The following is a 25,441-nucleotide window of genomic DNA, read 5'->3' on the forward strand; positions in this document are numbered from 1 at the left end:
GATAGTGTGGTATCAGATATTTCTTGCTTTGGAAGCAGTAAACCACCATTTCACCCGTATAAAACGAACTGCGGAGCTCCCGCACTAATTTTTCTTCCTGTATGTTTTGATCATGCAGAATGCCGGATAGATTGGCGGGGCCTCCGGCCCCGCTTTAATTCTTTCTCCTCAGGACCTAAATAAAGTTCGTACTCACTCACTCTTCCTGTATAGTAAATTACCATGCGGGACCATGTTCAAAAGAGTGGATAAGCCGCTGTTATAGCATGGTACTACTCGTCGTAATTAGCACACAGCAGAGGCATAATCCACACCCTTTAAAATGAAAGAACTGTTTGTGGAAGACAGCATCTGCTATATAAATTCATATTTGAAACCTTCTGGCCGACATTGCAATTTCTTTTGGATTAACGCTACAAAAGCCTTGTTTTTTTATGCGCATTAATCAACCGCCCGCTATTCCAAAGCAGCAAGCGAGCACCTGAGATGCATAACTTTCAGTGCTGAAATGATGAGCTTAATGTCGGTAACGTGCATTTGGTATGCAACACCAAATTTGATAAGGGTAAATTTGAAATTGTGGCAGTTGTAGGAGAAAAATTAAAGTAATGGAGAGTAATAACATTGTCTTTGCGATACTATACAAGCAAAGCATAACAGAAGGCATACAATAGGATATGCACGTGTAGTTGTCATAAACCTATATATAGTTAACAGTACAATAATTGGTAAACCACCACATGTGTAATGTAGGAAGTTCGAGTTCTGCTTTAATTTGCAGCAAGTTGTCTGTTAGCACATTTTAATTTTCCGTTTACTGCATATTTTAACACTTCAACAAACCAGAACAACTATTCTCGACTGTGATCCCTGTAAGTTTTTTCTTCATATGGTTGTAACTAACCACACATCGAGTGCCTCGGATCCCTTACGCTTCTTGCAGAGGTCTATTTCCGTTAAATGTCATACAGAAATTGCAATAGAAGAACTCTATGCAGAGAGCAACAAATTATGTGGAACCCGTGAACCTGTCAATAAGACTTCTTTTTTTTTCCCAAGACATTTAAAGCAACGCAGTGGTGCAGGAGGCTTGAGCTTTCTAATGGTTTGGCAGCCTACGGCATAACGAGCTCATTTTGCATATCAAGTAGAAGAACTTCACCGCTCCGAAAACAAGGGAATGTATATTAAACGGCCGCATTTTGTGTGTTTTTTCCTGTTTAGGTAAATGGAACGAACCATCATGATTACAACCATGCGAAGTTTATGCGGCATTCTGTTGCTCATTCTTACCCTGACTCCAGCACCGTTGCTCAGCAACGAGGTTAAAAGTGACGAAACGGACTACTGGAAAGAACTCAAGGGTGCTGCAGACAAGCCCAAGTATGCTAAAATGGCGGATTTCGCAATTCAACAGTTTACAACTGCGGTGGAATTCTACCTCGCTGTCAACAAGCTGCAGAAGGTTCAACAAAAGGTGGGGGCAAAACCGTCGTCACGATTTTGCATAGTTGTCATGAATCAAAATTATTTTAGTGTTCGCTACTCAGTGTAGATTGCGTTTTAATTTTTTGTAACCTAGTGAGACTGCTAGTACTTTAACTCAAAAAACAAAGGTACTTTAAAGAGCGTATGTTTGGGCATGTTGGTATTCCATGACTTTTACCTTTGTGTCTCGTCCCTTGTAGTGCGCTAATTAGTAAAAGGTGCTTTACATGACCTGAAAGCAGAAGCTTGGGCACTATAAGGCACAATTATAAATTTGTTTCTATTCAGTTCTGCGATCAGCCCTCCATGATTACTGAAACATTTTTCAGGTTACCCCAGCTTCGCCTGTCTATCACGTAACGCCCCGAGAACGGTGAAAACTACCCATCAGATGTGACGTGTGCACTCTCATTACGCATGATTAGCCCAAACAAATAAAAAATGTTCTTTCTGACTCCACACCTTTTTTACAATTAGTCCTCTACTATTAGCCAAAGCTATTGCGCTTCGCCTACTTCACCTGTCTGCGAGGTGATGTCCCAAAACCACGATAGCTCACCAGATCAAAATGACGTGTACACATTAAAGATGCATTGATACAAAAAATTGTAAGTTTTTGTTCGGAATATCCGGAGATTGGTCCTACTCTGAAAAGAATAGATAACTGCTTACCTATCGCTCCGGCACTGATGCATACTCGGAGCTGCCGAAGACAGCGAATTTATTTGCATTTGAGAATTTTTTTACGTGACAGTATAACGTGGCAGTGGACGTGAAAAAATAGGCTGATGATGAGGATGATGATAACGTTGTCGAGCCCTTTCGGCACATATATACAAGGCGCTGCAAAGTCTTCGTCGCTGAGGATCTGTTTTAGCGGCCTTTTTAACCTCCCGTTTCACGCCGCTGCGATGTCTGATTAGTCATCGCAAGCTAAAAAGAAGGAAGCAGGCCAATCGTAGACGCCGGCGCCACACTCCTCATCCGATTACTTACTTTCACTGTGCCGGTTAGGCCCCACCGAAGCCCTCTCGATATATGTGTGCTCCTCGCCTTTTGATAGCCAGTTAGATAGGAAAAACTTGTCAAAGTAGGCAGTGCTATTCGTGAATGAGAAATGTGACCTCTTATAAACAGAAAGAGCGCTTGATTGGGGAGTTCAAAGAACGCTGAAAGTCACCGCCCAACGCTTACGTTAGTGACCACGTAAATTTCACGTCAGGAGATTGGAATAGAGACACATGAATAGTTTTACCTTCTAGGACCCCGTCCCTTTGAAACCTGAAACTTTCTAAATAACCGTACAACGTACTACATTCGCCATAACTTCTACAATGCTAGGAAGTGGCGTCGCTAAATGAGCGTACTGCTAACGAAGACCGCTATCTTCCTAAAGATATAAACTTGGTTTCGAAGCTGGTAGCAAAGGGTTGTGGACAGTGCTCCTACTCCTCCTACTGCGTAACTAGTACTGCGAAAGGAGGTCAGCATTTTTTTTTCTTTTTGAAGCAAATTAAAACGCCGCGAAGAATTGGCAGAACACTGGGTTGTGTTTTGAAATGATAGAATTTGCAGACGTGGTATAGAATCACGTGACGCAAGAAAGGGATATGTGGATATTACTGTGGTGAGTAAGGGAGGGGGGACTTCATTTGGTGGTGAATACAATATTGACTGATGGTGGCATTGCAAACCGCAGCAATTGAGTATTCTAAACGAAGGTGTTACATAAGAACACTGACTAGAATGTGTGCATAGGTTATTTTCCCCTTCTGCTGTCCTTATGGATGGAGATTTCTGAGAAGTAAAGTGTATGTTTGCCAGAGCAAAAACAATGATCCTCCACACTCATCGTTAAAATGTAATTTTTATATGGCCAGACACATTTAGACGATAAACATATCTCCTGATTACACTGTTTCTAATATAGAGTACGTATGCTGTTTGTTGCAGCGCTTTATTCACACAAAAACGGAGTTTATATAATTTCTATAATAAAACGAGCAACAATTGACGATTAGGCTTTGTATCATTACGGAACATACCAAAAGTTCAAATGTGGCAACCGCGCAAGCTTCACAAAATTTTGGCCTCTCTTTGGCAGAAGCAGTGTGACAAATTTTTAAAGTGTTTCCCATTGAATGAGCGGTGACCTTACGCGATACCAGAGGCCGTGACATCAATATGGGAGAGAAGGAGCTCATGGCAGCATGGGTATTGGAATGCGGGCTTATATTTACTACATTCACGTTTCATGTGTTAATACGTAACCTAAGCTAAATTCTGTGGCCCCACCAGAAGTTTCGTGCTGGCTTCCCTAGCATCGGCCCATCAGCTGGCTAATGAATGACCTGAAAGGTTTAGAACAACAGCAAGATATTTTTTAAAGCAAAGCTTTGTACCTCTACCAGCCAAGGGTTCTGTCGTGTCCGTCGTTGTAAGGAAAAACGATCCCGACGAACCGCTAACAATTGCAGGTATAGCAGTATAGCTTACTTGAATTCAGGCATTCAGCGTACAACTAAGCACTCGTTTTCGCAAGAAAAACCACAAAAACAAGCTTCAAAGTGATGAGCCAACATGATGGATGATAAGGGCTGCGGGCAAACAACGGAAACAGGCTTGGCGCTGTCCGTAAGATTAGATTGCAGCTGTGGCAAAGCTTATGTAGCTGCTTGAAAGAGGATTGACGTCATTCGAAACCCTTCCAGCCTAGTAACTGCTTCGGTTCATTTTCTAGACTACCCCACTATGGGGTAGTCTAGTAGTGTATATCACACCGATCATAATGCAGTAGTGAACATTGTTGTGAAGTAAATAATAATAAAGGCCGTGGTTAAAGTTACGTTGTAGTGTGTGAAATATCAAGTGCGCCGCAGTCACCGTGAGGGTGGCGTAAAAAGCTTCGCTTTCCAACCACCTTCACAGGATGGATTGGCGGGCAATTTTTTTAAACACCGGCCCTCCTTGAAGATCATAGAGAAGCTCCACAACTTCGCAGGGGCTAAGCATTTAATTCTGTTTCTGTTACAGGCGTTTTCCTATTTTCCTTTCTTAAAAAATATCTCTCACCAATGTTTCCGATTTGCTGCGAAAATTTTCAGCGTAAGCTTCCGAAACGTTCCTGGCGTATATACTTGAGAAACGTCTTGTATTGACGTCATGTGCAATTCATAGTAGTGACTTTATGAAATTAACCTGGTGATACTGTCAAAATGGTGGCTAAGGTTCTCTCAGGCCAACATAAGCCGTTATTATCTAGCGCGAGAGATTTTTTGCGAGCGCCGATGCTATTTCTACGTAAATGACGAGCTGCAACACAGTTTCTGACAGGGTTAAAATGTCTGCTTCAAATAGCGTAGATACAAAGCAGCCACCTCGCCAAATTTGCAGTTTTAAACAAGTGCAAGTGCGTCACAAAAAGATGGCTAAAATATACGTTCTTGATTACAACGCTGAAAAAGAGAGCGCCATTACCGCCATTCACAAGTTACGCACGGCCCAGAAGCTTCCGAAGCAGGCGGGACCTTCGGGACTAGGCGGCATCTTGCGATGTACTGAAGACTTCGGCGGCTGCGTACACGAATTTTCTGCGTATCATTTAATCACCTGGTGCACGCGTCGTTTGCTTAGGAGCTACCTAAAGGCTGATAACACGAAAAATAGGCAATTAACAGCCCTAAAACTTGCTACGATTGCTTGGAAAGTGGGTACTGCTGGTTTAAAAGAATTCAGTCAAATTAAAGCTATCTCGCTGTTGGCCTCTAATGGTTTGGACTAGGTAGCGCGCGAAAAACCAACACATGGCGCTACACATGGCACTCTGTTTCGGTCTCTCCACGTTCTCCACGTTTTTCGTGCTCTGCCCACGCCGTATAATGAACTAGCGAATCAGTTAGGACGCTACGGCTGGTACCTAAATATGATTGTAACCTTACTAATAAATTATTAATTATAAACATTTCTATTTTCTCCTTCAACCTAGGGTCATCACTACAAACTGACATTTTTGTATACCCCGACGCGCTGTCCAGTGACGAAAGTTTTTGAACCTGAACTTTGTGTGGCTACGAGCACAAAGGTAAGACAAGAATATCAGCATTATTTGTTAAAATATAACGGAACATTAGGTTTTGTTCTCTACTAGCTCTCAAAAAAGAAAGAAATATTCCACGTCAAGGTATTGCATACACACTATCAATCAATATGCTTTGCCAAGAGTCAATAACATCAATAAAAAAATTATCGAAGCTTGCACTAGTGGCGCAAAGCTAAAGAAACAGCGGAGCTGATCGGCACCTAGGTCGTCCTCTCCTTACAGGTTATGCGTTTTCGAAATTTATTGATCTTTATTGATTATTGATTACCTATTGATTGACTATCTCAAGGACCCATATTTTGGCTAGACTAAGCACTACCATGTCATCCCCATCATTTTCCGGAATTTCTTGATTATTGATCGATTATCGATTAGCTATTGATTAGCTATCGGTTGGTTATCGATGACTGACTAAGCTTAACTAGTCTCAACCATGCTTAGCTAGACTTAGCCAGGCCAGCTTCGCTAGTTCACATGGGTATGTGCCATTGCGCTTGGACGCTTTCTGCACCACCGCCAGGATCGGCCCACATTTTCTGGTCGCGGTTGACACATTACGGCGAGCTTAAACAGCTCGTTGTTAAAATACGGCAAATGACGACTAAGGCATCTTATCTATTTCTACGAATTATGTATGTAGAAATACATATTATTGTGTGTAACCTGCAGTTAGCATGTACCGCGCATAAATAGGTGAAAACACACCCTGGGGCCGTATTCTGTAATGGATTCGACTGGGAATCGGTTCACTTTCACGGACGCGATTGGACGACGCTTGGCTGTCGTCATTCCTGGTAGGCGTAACCACAAATGTTGTTGTCGTCACACAGGTTGTCAATCATCTGCAAAGTTAACCCGTCGTCTGTAACGACCGGAACCGCTGAGAAGTGGTTCGCTGGAGGGTCGCGTGCGCTCGCGAGCGTAGTTGCGAGGGTTTCCAAGACAACCGTGGCCGCCAGCTGGTCGTGTGCTTGCTGACGAGACGGCAATGGCGGCTCCCTTGGTTGTACCGCTAGCGAGCGCCTGCTAAAGACAACGACGTCAATGCGACGAGCGGAAACGACGCGACGCGTTCGTGATGGGCCAGGAAGAGTTTCGGAGGCACTTTAGGCTCTCCAACGAAACTGCGCGATATATTTGCGAGGATCTAGAAGAATATCTCGCATCCCCAATGTTAGTGGTGTTGACACTGTGATGAAAGTGCCTTACGCGCTGAGGTGTTTTCATTTTATTTAGGATAGCAATTATATGGACACTCTAGGCGAAATTCCGGCATCGCCGTCGTCGTCGCCATGAGGTTCCGTATAAAATCCACGGGCGATAAAATGGTCGCCGCCCACCGTACGCTGTATGTGCGAGTGAAAGCATGCGGCTGTGAGCCGGCAATCACGGCTCGCGCACACAAGGGCGGGAAGCGGGAAGGAAGCGCAACTTTGCAATCGCGCACAAAGCTCCGGTGGGAGGGTAGGGAGGTGGAGGGATTGCGCCTTACTGCGGCCGCGCGCTCCCGCCGGGCTGGAAGGCTTCGGGGGGAGGGAGAGGGGGGAGGGGGGGGGCGTTCTGCCGCGCATGTGCTCGCCCGCGCGGCTGTATGTTGAGAGCCATGTACGGCAGGGCAGTCTGCCCTCCCTGTGTTTTCGCGGCTAAGATCGCGTTTATGCGAACGCCGGCACAAGGCTCAATTCACTCGCTGCTGCGCTGACTCGCTCCAGCGTATTCCCAGCCAGTTTCCGCGGTCATCGAGTGAGATACGTTCATGTTTGCTTGTTCGCGCGTGGCACAATGCTTGGTAATTTAGTTAGTATGCCTAAGTTTACAAGTTTATAATGCTGATAAAACTACTATCCTTACTTTGTACAGCTGTCAACTAATTTGCTCTCGCAATCGATGCTTCGCCTTTCTGGCGGAACTGCGACTTTTGTTTTCTTTTCTTTTTTTTGCCCTTGGGAATTTTCAGTAGTGCCTCGGTAATGGCGAAGGGATTGCGCTGTCGGAACCGTCAGTCAGTCGCATCATTAGAGCCGTTGCCAAGGCCATTCAAGTTGTAGGTACAGAAAAAGGATGAGCGAGATTACCCTCCACGGCGCAAGAGAAAGCCGCAGTCATGGGTGGTTCTCTTGACCGCTCAAGAATCCCGAAGCTGTGGGATGTGTGGACGGAACTCTTACAGCGATCGTGTGCCCTAAGAAGCTCAGCCCCGGCGAAACAGCATCCTATTGGAGCCGCAAATGGTATTACGCGTTCCCGCAGAACGGCCCCTCGATGATTGGTCCCCCTCGCGACGCCACGTTCCACTCCTTCTCCGAGTGAGGTAACAGCCAGATTGTACCGGTTCTGAAGCGAATTGTTACAAAATACGGCCCCTGGTATGCTTGATATAATACTCCAGGAGCGCAAGTAATTCGGTATTGAATTCTGACGAAAAGGTATGTAATAATTTAGCATATCAAAGCAAGATAATGTGAAAAAAAAATGAAAGAAACTGCTAAAGTCCAATGCTATAGGCAGATTTGTGAAGCACTCAATGCATGCTGTACGTCTGCATCACGCGCTGTCTTTTTTTGGTCTGAGAAGTATTTTCCCATGGTTACCTGCGAATTCAAAACAGCTGCCACTGTGGGAACTTGGGAAAAATTTGCCTATTGCTTACCGGCAGCTCTCGTTTCGTTGCGGGCGATGTTCGAAGCTTCATGCATTCTTTTTGAGCTGCGCATGAAAAGATGGTGACAAGAAACACGGACAAACGAATGCTTCTCCAACTTACAGCTAGTGCCAGGTCACTTATATATACCGTGAAAAGCCTTTACAATGAAGTGCGTGGGACCTGCATTTTTTTTAACATATCGCATAGTTGTAAAGATCGCGGACAGTGCCACTCATAATAGAGCCGGCTAAGCACTCTCAACACAATAAAACATGTCTTTAACAGGAATTGTAACGAGACTTACTGAAATAAGTCGCTTATATTTTCAGAACAATGAGTCTGACAAAATGCACAACTGCAACCATCCTTGTTCTAGCGAGGTTACATGCATGCTCCGCCGCCAAACAAGGGGATGATGAAGCAGAGCGGCGAATGTGACTGTCACCTCCTTACTGCCAAAAGTCAGGTTCATTTGAGCCTATTTATCATGTTACCTTTGTTGCTAATTTTCGCCTTCTCGTCCCTATTCATGTGTTTGAACAGGTCTGCGGTCGTCCGTTACAATCGCAGCATCATGTCGTCATTATGGCAACGTATTTATCAGACGTTGCGCCCGCTGCTGTGTTACAACAAGCAGCGTACGGTTTCAGGGCTTCCTAGAGCAGTACAGCGCAACTGCGACACTCTCGCTGACATGCTTGTTCATCAAGTGTATCGCTAGCGCTGCCGTTAGCGAACAACGCAGCTCAGTAGCGTCTGCAAAGGGTTGTGGCGGCGCCTACATACGTCGAGTTTGTTGTATATAATGCAACAACGCTGCCGCTGAGACGGTTAAATTTCCTCTTTGTACTGGCAAATCGACTGTAGTGGTCTTTGTTGTAGAGGCGCTCACAATGCACATGAAAGATTGAAATCTGGCTAGGACATAATCAGTCCTTCCTTATAAAGGTCACTCATTTTAGAGGCTTTACACTACAAAGGGAAATGGTCAGATCATAATGTAAGTATAAAAATAACGAAAGAAAAGCTAGAAAACAAAAAAGGAAAACATCAATATTGCTTACGCAATTCGTAACATTGCTTGTAACAGATCACAGGTTTTCAAGGTACATTAGGCACAATATAAATATCCGCTTCAGTTAGCTGCACAGATCGCACAGAACAACCAACTAGGCCCTGTCACCATCCTTTTTAGAGAGTTATAGCTGAGCGGGTTTACGGGCCAGCGGAACGAGCGGAGACGGCAGCGAAGCGCCACACGAAAGAAGACATTTAGCTCAGGGATCCCTCGCATGGTTGAGCTGAGCGCTTTTCTGCGTCACCTGTCGAGCAAGGTTGGAGTTAGCGTCAGCTCGCGGCCAAGCGTGGCTTCAGGATCTCGATCGCGGTCATCCACTTCGAATCGGCGCAAACGGCCTCGTTGCTGAAACCTCTCACAGTATACAGCGGACCTCCTCAGTGGTGAAACACCCCCGAAGCTTTTTCGCCTGCAGGCGAGCCAGCGCCGCGTTTGAATAGGACGCCGACGACATGCCGCTGTTCTTGCGGGTGGTCGCGATGTTTGTTTCGCCAAAACGCTGGTCCGCTGCACGCGCACCGCTGGAGAGCGAAACTAGCGGAGCGAAGGGCCTACTCGTAAACACACTGGTCGCACCAGCGTACCGCACAGGCGCAGCGGCGTCTATGCTCACCCGCCGGCCCGTAAACCCGCTCAGCTATAACTCTCTTTTATCATTTTCCTTGCAGCCTGATGATTATCGGAAAGCTTCTGGTGGTTCCGTTTGGCCGACCATCCGTCCTGTGGGGTCCATTTCCATGCGCAGCTATTAGAAGCGTTTGACAAAACTGAATTCGTCGCATCTCTCCAGTCTCTAGCTTCTGGTGTTTGCCATATATCTTGCTTGATGCTGACAACAAGCCAGATGATTGAATGTTTCCCACGTCAGATATCAGGAACACCGCCTCACGACCATTTTTCGAAGCCTACACAATGGGTGCCCAACTAGGCACTACTAGAGACGGATTGAATTATTTCGCCTTAACCTCTTCCAGGGCTGTAAAGTTATTAGTATACTTACAGGAAATGACTCAGTGGGAGTGTAGAGACTTGAGGTTTTATTTGAGTTCAAACTCGCAATGGTCCCCTACCAGACATACATTTCTCGATTTTCATACGTCTGTAAATGAGGTGTTGCATGTAAGGACCCTCTGCCCACTTGGAACATCCCTCGCGCTAAGGAGTTGTCCAATATTCCACAGCAAACACCCATGTTTCACTACAATCAGAAATTGTGAGCTAGTAATTGGAACAATCATTGTCGTCGTTGAGGATGAGCATGTTGTAAGCTGTAAGCTTACACCATGCCCCTATTTCTCCGCAACGACGATCATGATAAGCCCAATTTGTTTTTGTGTTTGCTTCTTTCAAGAGACAACTGGCAAAAATGACAAAGTGCGTACCGTGTTACAGTGCTCATTATGATGCAGAGTCAGCAAAGTTGCTTCACGCGCACTGCTTGACGTTGTTCCTTCGCTTTACCGGTGTTCGTATTATGTTCTAAGTATTTACGACAAGCTTCGATGAAACCCTACACTAGCAATAAATGGGCCGGTACTGTAAAGACAAGCGGTAGAGGCACTATCGTGGGGGGCTCACTAAATGGCTTTGTTTTGTATGCCCGTCTTGCCAGCGGAGAATGCTGTTGTGTAGACAGCACGTGTCTGCTGCTACATGACAAATGCGTGCGTCATCAGGTTAGGTGACAGGCACTTAGCAGTGTCTAGGAATTTCCAATTCTTCCGGTGGCATTTGTGTTGTCTAAAAGTTTTTCCGTTGTACGACGACTTCTTCGCGTTACTTTGACTGTGCCAAGTGGTCTCAACACTCAAGATCACTTTGTTTCGATTGCGTCTCACGGCATCAAATGTAATGTCCAAAAGAAAATTTCGGCAGACCTCATCTACGATGACTGTCCAAGTGTGCGAACAGGTGATAAGCGTCCTTTACGATACGATCATTGCCACCGGGATCCCCTCTCGTGCTTTCTTCTGGATATGCTCTGGTTTCTGGCGGCGCCACCATGAGGCATTTGCATACCCGATAGCACATACACAGTGCCCGAGTGACTGTCATAGAGCCTTGTTGAAGAGTGGCACATACCCATTGGCACAAAAGTTGCCGCCCAAAAGAGAGAGAGAGATAGCAGATAGGGGAAAGGCAGGGAGGTTAACCAGATCGGATGATCCGGTTTGCTGCCCTACGCTAGGGAGAGAGGGAAGGGGGGGGGAAGTGACAGGATAGTAGAGCTAAAGAAAGAAAGGTGCACATATACGTATACAGAATCACAGTTGGTCACTGTCACCGCATACTGTCACCGCACAGAACAGTAGCACTTGCAGCACTATAAACATCTGTTCAGGCTAAAGCCGCTTGTCCAAGTCTGCTGCCCTTCAAAACTGTAGCAGTGCCCTAGTAGCCCTCCGCTGCGATGGCTTGTGGTGTCGGCATTGTAAAATAAGTTCCTATTTGCCATCAAAATAATGCCATCAAAATAATGCCATCACATTAAACGCCACTGTGACGATCACAGGCTGATCTCTAAATGTACCGTGTAGTGGAAGAATCATGACTACTCTTTAGTGTAATGACAGAAAGTGCAGCATGAGAATTTACTATCCATAGGATACTATGTAGAGCCATAGCCGTATTTTCAGCTTAAACTGGTTTGCTGACGCCGACGCCCGAATGCTTCGCGCAACTGCTTTGGCTGTGGTTCTAGTGAACACTTTGCCCTACGCCACTGAGAAAGTGTCTTCACGTTGAACTGGTGCTTTAGACAGGTTTTATAATTCCCTTCTAACTTTGTGTTCCATCGTTTCCACGCTACTTATTGCTCGATTGGAAGGCGCCGCCAACATCGCGTGCTGCCATGGGTGGGTGGCCGAGAGACTGAAAAGCCTCTCTCGTCTGAGTAAGCAATCTCATCGGATTGCTTAACTTGCGCATTGAACTACAAGGCCATCCATGCTGATTTGACACCGATGGATAAATGTGCAGCGTTTGGCTTCAATAATCGCTGCTCGAAGGCTAATCCCGTCGTTTACGATTTATTGAAAATATGTCCTCTTTTTTGATAATGATTTTGACCAGCGTGTATGACCTGTAGCTTCAAATAACAGTATTTTCAAGATGACGGGACACTTCATTGCTGCTACCGTATTCTCTGTGTATGTCTGTTATTGTTTTGCAGTGGTCGCAGTGTGTTTGAAAATCCGCGCTCTCCGTTGCGTTGTCGATTCAGCCTCCTGAGCTCTCAGACAGGTCGTCCCTCCAGCGTTGCAAAACATGAGTAGCAACCAGTCACGATTTTTGTGCTTGAAATGCTCCTAAGATGTATAAAGTTGTACTTGCCTGCCTTTTTTCTCTCTTTTCCTTCTTCTGAATTGCGCGATCAGTCTGGTCAATGTACGTATATTATTTGATTTTCATTTGTGTCTTTAAAATGTTCTGTATACTGTCATACTGCTGCGGCTGCTGCTGCTGTATGGCTGGCACGACCCAGTATGGCAATGTTTTGCCTTTATCCGTGCCCCTATGACAATTCTTATATTCTCCTGAATACATCAATAAGGAAAGAAAATAAAGAAAGGAAGCCTTGCTCCCATCGTCCGCTATGCACTGCATACTGAACCAGTGAAGCCCGGAAGGCTATTTTATATAGAACATGAGTAGCTTTGAAAACTAACCTCGCACAGACGCATCGTTTAATGTAGCAAACATTCATTACACGGACTCAAATACTAGCAACTAATGTACTGAGACCCCATTCGTAGTCAATTGCACTCATCTATTAAAAGGGACAAAGTGAGAGCAGTGTTAGGCAGTACCGCCGTCCGTACTTTTTTTTAGAGCGCAGCGCTTAGGCACCCGCTCGTGCGTTGAGCGTCGGTGTTCCTCGGCGTCGCACCTCGTAACCGAGCGAACGAGCACAGCGAACGATGACAGCGAATGCGGAGCGTCGTCGGAGATGAAAGAAGAGTGCGGTAGGAGGAAAGTGGAGGAGGAGACTACAATGAAAGCATAAGGCGCTACGTGGAGGAGAAGCAGAGGAGAAACTGCCTGCGCATGCGCTGAATTGCCGGCTGCCACGGCATCCGCAGCTGCGTGGGTGATCTCAACTGCGCATCCGAATGGTGCTGGGTGACGTGAGGCGGGTAAAACCCCTTGATGTTAGAAAGTAGCGACACGCTTTGATCTACGCCGCAACACCCTCGCCGGCGTGGTCAACCTCCTCTTTTTCTCCCCCTCTTTCGCGGAGGCAGCGCATCCGCCACGCTGAATGACTGCGGCGCTCAAGACTACCCCGTCAGGTGACCCTGACGTCACGAAAACAGCGCGAAACTTGCTTTCGCGCGCCTTTAGTTTCTCCCGCTCGCCATGAGCAGTCCAAGTGGTGGTCGCCCTGCCGCTCCGAACGTGTGTTTCCCAAGTTTTTCCATCCATTCGTAGGAATCTGAGATTCGTTCTCCGTGAAAATGCCTTGCTGCTGCGCGTTTCAATGCAGCAGCAGGAAAGAAAAAGGCCAAACCTTATTTTATATCCCCCGAGGTGAACGGAATGTCGTGCGTCGGAAGCAGTGGCTCCATAACATCGGGAGAAGGGATTTCGCCCCTTCTAAGCACGCCGTTCTTTGCGAGGTGAATGCTGCAGCTTTCCTCATATTTGTGGATGAAGTTGCATGGAGATTTTAATGCTCTTCGCATAGCCGGACTCTTCGTTCAGTTTAATACAGAGCACTGATAACTGTGCATATACTTTTTTTTTAAAGTGAGTCGGCTGAAATTTTCGTTGACTCTTCGAGCTGTGACAAAGCTTTTTGTGTTTTCGCGCGTGCGTTAGTTTTCAAATGTATGTAATTTGTGAGTTAATGCCTGTAACTCATATTTGTAGTTGTGTGCGTGTGTGTGTGTGCGTGTTTGTGTATGTGCGTGCGTGTGTGCGTGTATGTGTGTGCATGTATGTGTGTGCGCGCGTGTGTGTGTGCGTGTGATCCTTGCGCCTGATACTTGTGAAGCCAAGGAACTATTTTACTCTTATTGCGTGCTTATTGTATCTTTGCAAAGTTTCAATACTGCGAGAATTTTTTTTCTTTATGTACTTTATGTTGCGAAGGCATGAACCGCAATATATAGGTAGATAAGTGGTATTATGTATTATTCGCGCATGCTCATTAAGTACAAGCCACGCGCTTCTGATAATCTCCCTCAATTCTGATAAACTTGACATCTTGAAGTCTAAGTTAATTATCAAGTGCCAGTCTTAGCAGTTTCCGTGTAAGCAATCAGCCTTTTTTTTTTGAAAGAGAGACTTTGGTTACTCCCAGAGGTGATGGAATGTAATTTCTCGTCGTTTCATAGTGACGGAATACAGGCGCGTGTGTAAAGTTCTATGTTGGCTGTTTCACAAACACAGCACGTATTTCGCACAGTGGCATTGGTACAAAGGCTTTTGGCCCACTCATTTGGGCGAATTCACTTTAAGTAAACTATCACATTTCTTCTTGGTTACCTTCTCTGAGCCTTTTAAGAGCGAAGATTGTGAACCGAATCCTCGTTTATACTCTACGCTGCTTATATTGTATGCACCCAATACACCTCCGCGTTACGGACAACCCAAGTGGCGACGTAGAGGTAAACAGCTCAGCCACTGCTTGGTACTCATTTTTTCGGAGCGCTTCCGCTTGTATTTATCGAAGCGTCCTAAAAAAATGGCACGACGTTCTATCGGAAACGTACTTTCATCATGACAGTTTCACAAGGGATAAATTCCCATACAACGCTTCAAAGGGCCGAATAAACAAGGGCGCGCATTGATTCTAATGCGACTGCAGCGAGCTACTGGAGGGTTCAGTGCCGCGCCGGCCCGGTGAGGGGGAGAAATCCGAGGAGAATTGAGGAGGAAAGCACGCGCGGGGGGGGGGAGAGTGTCGCTACTTTCTAACATCAAGGTGCTTTAGAGGGGGGCTGCGCAACGCGCCTCCGCGGCGTCAGCTGCTGATGTCAGTCCGCGGTACCTGCGTGTGTGACGGGAATCACTGCTCTTGCAAGCGGCTATGGCAAGCGGCTACAAGGAAGGCTCGGTGTGACGCTCCCTTGGGTGTTGTCCCCGCGACGAAGGGCCGCTCTCGTCGTTGGTGGAACGAAAGCGTGAAAAGAAAAGCGTAGTTCCGCGCAAAACGAGCTCTGCAGCGACGATAGCTACGACATGGCGGCAAAGTATCGCGCGTCGTCTATATAGAAACAAAGCACCCTACTCACTGCCTTCTATTGCTAATATAAACCGTGTACCTATATAATGACAATACAAATCATTGACACGCGACATGAAAACAGGTAAAACTCATAAGATGCGCTCAAATTTCGTGTTGGGGAGTATCCTAATCGTCGGTGAATTTTTTAAAGCAAAGTTTTTTGTGCCTACTTCTCGGAGAATAGTCGTCCCTCCTGCGAGCACCTCAGGCGAATCTCGCGAAGTAGACATCCCCACCAAATTCAGCACTTTAGAATATTGTCCCTGATTAATGGTTACCTCTGGTCTGAAAACTATGCCACCGCGGCTGATGATCGTTACGGCAGGCTACGGGACGTTCTGTTTGACCTGCTCATGAAAGCTCAGTGATAATGTGCATCGGATCTGCATGCCTTTTTTTTTTTCGTGCAGTAAGTCATCTATTGACACAACACACTGCACTTGTTACGAAGTTGAGCATTCCGTTCCCATCGCGCGCCTTAAAGAGTAATATAACCGCACACCTGATGGGTTATCACCTTCACTCAATGCTAGCAAAATGGTATGGCTCAAACACTATGCCATGTTTCCCCATTTTTACTTGCTTTTCAAACTCTCCAAATGGAACGCTCGGGGTTCGCAAGATGGCGAGCCATATTCTCGAAGGCCGCACTTTTGGCACGGAATGATTCGATTGCTATTCATACAAGCACCACGGGCTGCACACGAGCTTCGGTGCACAAAAAATATTATCACTGTGTTCTACCATAATGAACGTATATCGTCAAGAGTGTTAATAGCTCAGAGTATAGGCATTGATAGAAGACAAAACAATGATAAAATGCGATGCGGCGTTTTTACACAACCTATTCAGCCAATATTTCTCGGGGTTCTGTGAACCTGAACTTGGTTACTGTATGTTGCCGGCCGTCAGCATATATCTTAGGTCAGCCGCTTTCATTAGGCAACGAATTTAAAATATCCAATATGACGATATATTACACACCCGTTCCCTATTGTCTATTAACTGGGCCTAACTTTTCTGTTATTTTTCTGTCGTAAATTTCAGCTCAATAAATTAACTTCTTTAATAAAACAGCCAGCTCCATTAATCTGAGATAGATTTTTGCCACAGGATGAATTATAAGAGCATTCCAAATGCGTGGAAGGTGTCATGTTCCGGGGCTTCCGTGAACGAAGAGGCAGACTGTACTTAAAACATGCTTTATTGCATGGCGGCAACTTACCGTGGCAGAATGACAGCCAAGGAATACAAAAGACAAAATGCACACCGCAACCTTGCAGCCTGCGATTATATACACACATGGGCTGCGTGACAGAAAGGGAAACGATATCACGAGAGTACGCGTGTACAGATATGCGACAGAAGGTCACGAAATTTGAAAATAGGGCGCACTTTGGGCAAGGCGTAGCGGCGTCAGTATTTACAATCATAATTGCACACACCCAGAAATATCCCTTACTTTAACCTCTGCGCGGTTAATAATGGGAACTAAAAAGGTTTGGTGAGCATTTCTGGCGCAATGATTGTGTAGGTTTCAAACGGCATCGCTATGCGTCATAGCCGGGTGACGCCAAACGGGGAATGCAAATTCGCTTGATGCGCTTCCCGCCCATGGGCTGCTTTGAAGGATCCCTTCGTAGAAATTGGCATTTTATTTCGATTTCATTTTGTCGGTCCTATAAAGAGCGCCGACGCTTCATGGCGCCGAGGCCAGCTGTGCGCGTGAGCTTTCTCTGGAGCAATAACTCTTGTGGGAGCATCTCACTAGCCGCGGAGGGCGAGTGCTTATTCTCGTGGGAGAAGCGAAGGTCACGGCAGCTGCTCTATGTGTAGAGCAAAAGGGCTATTGCTGTTTTAGAGAATAATTTTCAGGGAAGACTAAAATTGCTCAGAGTGGCAAACTTGCTGCCATCTATTGGGAGCTTTGCCCAAGTCCGTCAAATTTAAGAGGAGTAATGACAGCGTGCCCCGCGCGCTACCTGTTCACTGACATAAGTCATTGTTGGCAACATTTTTTTAAATACCATCGGTCTGATGCTTAAGATACTGCAAATGAAACTACAAGTCCTATTGTTATGAATACAATTTGCTCAAAATTTTAGGCGATGCTTACCCTCCTTGGTTTCGCATGGCTACTGCTGCTGCTCCTGCTTGGTCGGTCGATATGTCAGCAGAAATAAATGCGCATATATATTTGCGTGAATGAAAGTACCAGTACACTGGCTTATATAACCCCGTTATGTTGACCGACTGAGCAGAGCCTGTACGTAAACCTTGGTTCTGCGGAATAAAAGAAATAGAAATTGCTTCATAAAACGTCCACATACATTCTCGCCTCTTAGTTATGTGTAAGTTGTAAGGACGACCTAATGAAAAAGGGCACTATGCTCAATAACATCTTAGCATGTGCTTGATATTCCATGATTTAGCCATTCGGTATATGGTACGAAATTTTTGCCCATTATTGGGAACTGCATGCTTGCGCACTTCACAGCGCCTAAATAGATTACATTCCGAAATATTGGAATTCATAGATGTGTATACTGAAGTATAGTTTGAATTTATTTCTTGCGGTGGCAGGTCAACGGTCGGGACCGTAAAAAATGAGAACTACGCATTATTAAAAACAGCATTAGGATCTTAAGGACCCTGCTTCGCCTAGAAATGAAGGCGGAATACTTGGTAGCACGTTACTCAAGTATTATTGCGCAACAAAAAGACATTATTATTATTATTTGATTTGTACACATATACACACAAGGACACAAATGGATTAAGGAGGGAGCAAGCTGACAACTGCCACCGAGAGGGGCACAACGCCTGCCTACTCCTATAGGAGGAGGGAATAGAGGAAATGAAAATATGAGAAAAGAAAAGAGGAAATAAAGAAATGACGGAGACACGGACAGAACAAATAAAAAAAATAAAAACAAAACAAAATACAAATAATGTCTATAAACGGGAGGCCAAGTCAGTGTCCTTCAGAAAACTTAGCAAGGCTCGATGGGCCTGGTCACGTCTTGCAGCGCTCCCCTTTGGAAAAAGGCAATCGTCAAGGGTCTCTCCCGTCCGTGTCAAAAAGACACGGACGGGAGAGAAGAACACACACACACCAAACGCAAACTTTCAACCAAAATTATTGTGCCACTGAATCAGTTTATGTGTGTGAAGCAGTATAGACTGCGCATGCGCTTACATGAACTAAAAAAAGGATTGCGCATTCGTGTAACATAGGTACGAGTCAAGTGATGCCGCCTCTAAGGAACTTAGTTCTTTTTCTGTGAGAGCCAGTCAAAGGAAACTAACACATTTATCACCCAATTTTTCAATCATCTGCGCTTCAGTTATTTCACGGATAAGCTGCGTCCTACCAGGGGACACAATCGTGCAATCGTCCTCGATAGGTTTGCAGCCGTGATCGCGACAATGAATCGCCAAGAACCCACCAGTGCCATTTTTTACATTATTGCGGTGTTCGCGGAGCCGATCATTGAGGGAACGCCCAGTTTGCCCGAAATATTGCTTCCCACATGAAAGCGGGATGTTGTATACCCTACGGTGAACACACTCGAACTTTTTTCGGTGATGTTTAGATGACTTATCGGGCGGGACGGCATTTGGATCCGTCAACATGCAAAGTTTGCCGAGCTTGTTGGGAGCAGGAAAAGAACTCTTACATTTGCCCTTTGGGCCATCTTTTTGAAGTTATGGGATATCCCGTGTATGTAAAATACAACACTTACTTTGGGGCGTTTGCCGGGAGGGACATCGACAACTGATTTCAGCGTGCTGGGTCGCGCTTCTCTTAAAATGCGTTCCGCGACAGACACCTGCATTAGCTTGGGTATCCAGCCAAGAACAAACGTCGAGTTTGCTTCTCAAAACTTGTGCCACTTCTGCCATATACGTCCGCACATTCTAAGCTTGTGAAGCGAGCTATTATCAGTTTGTGTTTCAAGAATGCCCCTAGCAAGTCTTGCTGCCATGTAGTGGACACAAGTTTTGAGAAGCAAAGTCGACGTTTGTCCTTGGCTGGATATCCCAAGCTGATGCAGGCGTCTGTCGCGCAACGCATTTTAAGAGAAGCGCGACCCATAACACCGAAACCAGTTGCCAATTTCCCTCCCGGCAAACGTCACAAAGTATGTGCTGCACCCTACATGCGCGGGATATCCCATAACTTGAAAAAAAAATGGCCCAAGGGGCAAATGTAAGAGTTGTGTTTTCTGCTCCCAACAAGCTCGGCAAGCTTTGCAAGTTGACGGATCAAAATGCCGTCCCGCATATAAGTGCATTAAACATCACCGAAAAAAATGTCACAGTTTCGCCGTAAGGGCGAAGCAATGCATGCGATAGCAACACAGCAAGTAAGGTGAGCGGCTTTGGTAGCAAAATGAATTGTAGTAAACATGAGCTGATTAATTAAGCAGGTGTGCTGCGGCGTAAGTAGACCGACATGAAGAGAGACTCGATGACCACGAGAAGGCGCGTGTGAAACGGTGGTGTTGGTGAGAAGCGCTTACCGTGGGCAGCGCGTGCGAAGGGACACAACTGTAGTGCTGCACTGCCGATCTGGGCAGCATTGCATGTGTAGCGTGCGTTGGAAAATGTGGCCCGACTATTACTAACTGAATGAACAAGCGTGGTGTGAGCGCGCACAAACAAACATGAAGAGATCACACTGAATGACTGCAGCCAACGACTGTCAAAACGCTGGCAGCGAGCGCATACGCCGCGCAGCGGGCGAAGCTCCGTGCGGTCTATCGCTTCAACGGAAACTGAGCGGCGAATGCACGGCGAATAAAGGTCAGAGCCGTGTGGAGATAAGAGACTGTGCGGGCGAGCGAAGGACGAGCGCGGTTGCTGGCGGAGTAGAAGTGCGCCCCCCCCCCCCCCCCCCGCGCTCCCTCCGGCGCTGGCTTCCCGCTTCCTTGCTTGCGCTTGGGTGATTTAGTGCGTTCGCTCTCCGTGATAGCGCGCGTCCCTGCACGCTTCCGCTCGGGCATACGGCGCGCGGCGAAGATTTTATCTATAGGGAACCTCACGGCGACGACGACGGCGACGGCAGAAATCCGGTTGAAGTGTCCATATAATTGCTATCGCAATAAAAGTTCGTCGAGTGTATTTCCCTGTGGTGTACAACCTCCCGCTTTCATGTGGGAAGCAATATTTCGGGCAAACTGGGCGTTGCCTCAATGATCGGCTCCGCGAACACCGCAGTAACGTAAAAAATGGCACCGGTGGGTTCTTGGCGATTCATTGTCGCGATCACGGCAGCAAACCTATCGAGGACGAGTGCACGATTGTGTCCCGTGGCAGGACGCCGCTTATCCGTGAAATACCTAAAGCGCAGATGATTCAAAAATGGGGGTGATAAATGTGTTAGTTTCCCTTCACTGGCTCTCACAGAAATGAACTAAGTTTCTTGGAGGCGGCATCACTTGACTCGTAACTATGTTACACGAATGCGCAATCCTTCTTAGTTCATGTAAGCGCATGCGCAGTCTATACTACTTCACACATATAAACTGTTTCAGTGGCACAATAATTTTACTTGAAAGTTTGCGCTTGGTGTGTGTGTTCTTCTCTCCTGTCCGTGTCTTTTTGTTGCACAATAATACTTGAGTAATGGATTACCAACTATCCCGGAGTGCTTCTCTCATTTGGTAGCACATATTAGCTACAAAACTACTTTAAAATGGAATTTGAGATCTGCTTGACTCATGTCTAAAAGTATTTCTCACGCAAAATAACTAACCGAGTTGTCATGTTCCTTAAGCTGTACACCCAGTGCTGGTTGAAATCAATGGCTTGAACAGTATATAAAAATGAATTGTATCTTCAACAGTACATCCAGACGACGTGCAGTAACAGCTATGAAAGCATGACAGAGAATAAACATTAGCAAATGCAATGAGAATTCATTTTTTCCTGAATTTGCGCTCACGACAGTGTGAAACAAAAAAATGTCACAGTTTCGCCCTAAGGGCGAAGCAATGAATGCGATAGCAAACAGCAATGTCATACGAAGTAAGGTGAGCGGCTTTGGTGGCAATATGAATTGTAGTAAAAATGACCTGATTAATAAGCAGGTGTGCTGCGGCGTAAGTAGACCGACATGAAGAGAGACTCGATGACCACGAGAAGGCGCGTATGAAACGGTGGTGTTGATGAGAAGCGCTTCCCGTGGGCAGCGCGTGCGAAGGGACACACCTGTAGTGCTGCACTGCCGATCCGGGCAGCATTGCATGTGTAGCGTGCGTTGGAAAATGTGGCCCGACCATTACTAACTGAATGAACAAGCGTGGTGTGAGCGCGCACAAACAAACATGAACAGATCATACTGAATGACTGCAGACAACGACTGTCAAAACGCTGACAGCAAGCACATACGCCGCCGCGGGCGAAGGTACGTGCGGTCTATCGCGCCAACGGAAACTGAGCGGCGAATGCACGGCGCATAAAGGTCAGAGCCGTGGGGAGATAAGAGACGGTGCGGGCGAGCGAGCGAGCGAGCGACGAGCGCGGTTGTTGGCAGAGCAGAAGTGCCCCCCCCCCCGCGTTCCCTCCGGCGCTGGCATCCCGCTTCCTTGCTTGCGCGTGGGTGATTGAGTGCGTTCGCTCGCCGTGATAGCGTGCGTCCCTGCACGCTTCCGCTCGGGCATACGGCGCGCGGCGAAGATTTTATCTATAGGGAACCTCACGGCGACGACGACGGCGACGGCAGAAATCCGGTTGAAGTGTCCATATAATTGCTATCGCAATAAAACACAGAAATAAGCCACAATGCTTCATACCTGATATAACACCGGCTCGGGCATAACATTCACTCTATGAAAACTGAAGAACGCTTGCCCAGCTTATAGATTACACAGTAAGCACAGCGAGAAGGGAAGCCTCATTGAAATTATATGTTTGTGTTCAATGGCTAGCCGCACTTCGAGCTTGATATCGAATCTCACTGAGAACCAGACCGATGGTCTACTGATGAACAGCAGTTGGCACCGTGGAGACAATAGAGGGCGTTCTCAACGCGAGGCAAGGCGTAGACTTCTTTCTTGATAATTCGGTTTAGATGACGATAATCTACGCAGAAACGACGCGTACAATCTTTCTTTTTAACAAGCACAATGGGCGACGTCCAAGGGCTCGACGAGGGTTCAACAATACCTTAGGCAAGCATCTTGTTTACTTCATTTGAATAACCTTACGCTCTGAAGCAGAAACTCGATATGGCTGGCGATGAATAGGATTGGCATCAGCAGTATTAATGTGATGCTTAACAACTGAAGTCTGGCCCAGTTGTCGATTGTTGAGGTCGAAGATGTTGTGGTAGGAAACCAAAAGGCGACACAGCTGCTGGTTGATCAGGAAGTAGGTCCGCAGCAATCATGGGACTAAATGATTCGTCAGGGCAAATAGCATAGTGTGGACATGGTGAAGAATCGGAGCAGACGTCTGCTGAAAACTCGTGACGTGGTCATCTCCTACAGCACGCAGCGTTGTAACCGATATGCCTTGAGGTAGAACTTGCTTTGTCAGGCCAAAATTGACGACGGGTAGGCATGTCCGGTTATCGGCGACGGCTACGACGTAGTGGGGCACAGTGATATTGCGCAGCAAAAGGACATCAGGAACGGGTGTGGCGACGTAATCACCATCGGGCACAGGGAAAGATGATAGCAAATCGACTAAAGTCAAGGCTTTAGGCGACCGGCGGACGAAGGCGGTCGTACTAAAGTTGTTTGGCAGTTCGGCCTGAATATGGGCGAGTAGGGGAAGCTCGAGGCAAAGGGACAGTCGATCAAAGGTGAATGCGATGTAAGAAAGTTGAGTCCGAGGATTCCGTCATGGGGACAATTGGTCAGCACTGTAAAAAGAACTGGAACGTGGCGGTCGGTGATACTTATGCGGGAAATACAGATTCCAATGACGGCAACAGTGCTGCCATCAGTGACGCGTACGGCTCGTGTAGCAGCAGGCGTGAGAACCTGCTTCAGTCGACGACGGAGGCTATTACTCATTATGGACTCCTGGGCTCGAGTATCTATTAATACCGTCAAAGGGACACCGTCGACGTGGACATCAAGTAAGTTCTGGTTCGTTGGGAGCGTCAATGGAGAATTTCGACACGACGCAGATAATGCAACAATATGACATGAATGTCATAAAATTCTGTATCGCGCTCACGGAAGACTGGAGCTTGTCCACAGTTGACGTCAACCCCAAAAGTTTATCGATTTTAGCAGGAAGCGTTATCAGCGAATTGAGATCAAGTCTAATGGAAGAGAGACCGTCCAGTTTATTTTAATAATTTATAGCTTCTATCTGGCTTTACAGAGCTGCAAGTTCATCTGTAGCAGATGAGTCTGGAGCCGCAGACTGGTTTTTTCCTTGTCGGCAATGATGACACTTCCCTACGTCGCGTTTAGTTGCACTCATCGTGATAAACGTTGTTTCTGAAATTCCAGAAGACGATGAGCCCAAATGAGAGGGTTTCTTACAGTCTTTGCAACACATAAAACGGCTGTCATAAGGAATATTATCAGAGCAAATTGCACAGGACGACGATGGCACAGCGCAGCAACAAGAAGGTACACAGCCCTAATACCCACAATACAAAACCCTCCATTGCAGTCGGCGGCACGCCGAAAGCAAACAGTACAATACACCTGGGCAGAGACAAACGTTAGGCTGTGGCAAACAATTGCCGCCGACTGCAGAAAGTTAGAAATCAGTCCGGTCTTTTAAAGGCAATGCTGAGACGAACAGCCGTCCTCAGGTGCCCTGGCTAGTCGATGGGGAGGTGGTCTTGCTTGTGCAGGCTTAATACCGCAGTGTGGATGGAAGTCTTGCGGTTATCGCTCTAGGATGCTGACAGATGATTGCTGAACGAGCCGGGCTTGGCGGCGCATGCCTCTCCGCATTCCTCTGTGGTGCATGGGCAGAGACAAACGTCAGGCTGAGGCAAAGAATTGCCGCCGACTGAATTGCTGCCGCCGACTTATAATAATAATAATAATAATAATAATAATAATAATAATAATAATAATAATAATAATAATAATAATAATAATAATAATAATAATAATGTTTATTCACCAAAAAAATACAGAGCAACACAAACAGGCCGGTCTAAGCCTCAATTGGCTTGTAGGACCGTGCCATGAACATAATACAAACGGTAAATAAAAAGATGTTGATGAGACAGAAAGACAAAGAAAAAAAATGACCAGAAAAAAATAAGATAACATTTGGTTATTCTACGTGAAACAGAAGTTGAAGCAGTAAAAATTATGATGCTAAAGCGTTGTGGAAGTTAGTTTCACCATGACTCCTTCAATAGTTCTTTCAGCATGCTTTTTGAAGTAGCGTTAAAAATTTCATTCGGTAACTTGTTAAAAATATCCGGCACATATGCACAGCGTCTGGCCGCACCATACTTTGTGGATGAACGAGGAACCATATAGCGGACGTGTTTACGAAGTTCCCTTGTGGAGGTATTTTTTTGTTTGAAAGTGGAAGTCCAAAAGTGTTTTATGACAACTGTTTCAACGAGCAAAGAATGAAAATTAGGCAGACCAAGTTCACGGAAGATATTTGCAGCTGTTACTGTTTGGGATTTGTAGGCAACATTTATAAGGATATTTTTTATAATCCTGTCTACCCTGCATCTCCAACGATCCGAACAGGATCCGAAGACCGTAATACCATATCTCAATACACTATAACCCAATGCATGCACAATCAATTTTTTTTACAGAGAGAGGCACAATACTTTCATATTAAACATCAGCCAAGCGACTGACCTCAGTTTTGAACAAATGAGTGATAAGTGATGTTGCCATGATAAGTTGCTATCGAAAAATATTCCAAGATATTTAACACAATCTACGT

General features: G+C 46.1%; 1 protein-coding gene across 1 annotated transcript in view; it reads left to right on the forward strand.

Annotated features, from left to right (window-relative positions):
- Window positions 1-25,441, forward strand: part of LOC119457381 (uncharacterized) — a 52,224-nt gene that overhangs the window by 21,106 nt on the left and 5,677 nt on the right. Inside the window, exons 2-3 of the mRNA XM_037718970.2 lie at window positions 1,225-1,477; window positions 5,474-5,569. Coding sequence (XP_037574898.2) covers window positions 1,229-1,477; window positions 5,474-5,569 — 345 coding nt within the window. The 5' untranslated portion in view covers window positions 1,225-1,228. The remainder of the gene's footprint in view (window positions 1-1,224; window positions 1,478-5,473; window positions 5,570-25,441) is intronic.

Source organism: Dermacentor silvarum, chromosome 7 (genome assembly GCF_013339745.2).
Source record: "Dermacentor silvarum isolate Dsil-2018 chromosome 7, BIME_Dsil_1.4, whole genome shotgun sequence".
NCBI lineage: Eukaryota > Metazoa > Arthropoda > Arachnida > Ixodida > Ixodidae > Dermacentor > Dermacentor silvarum.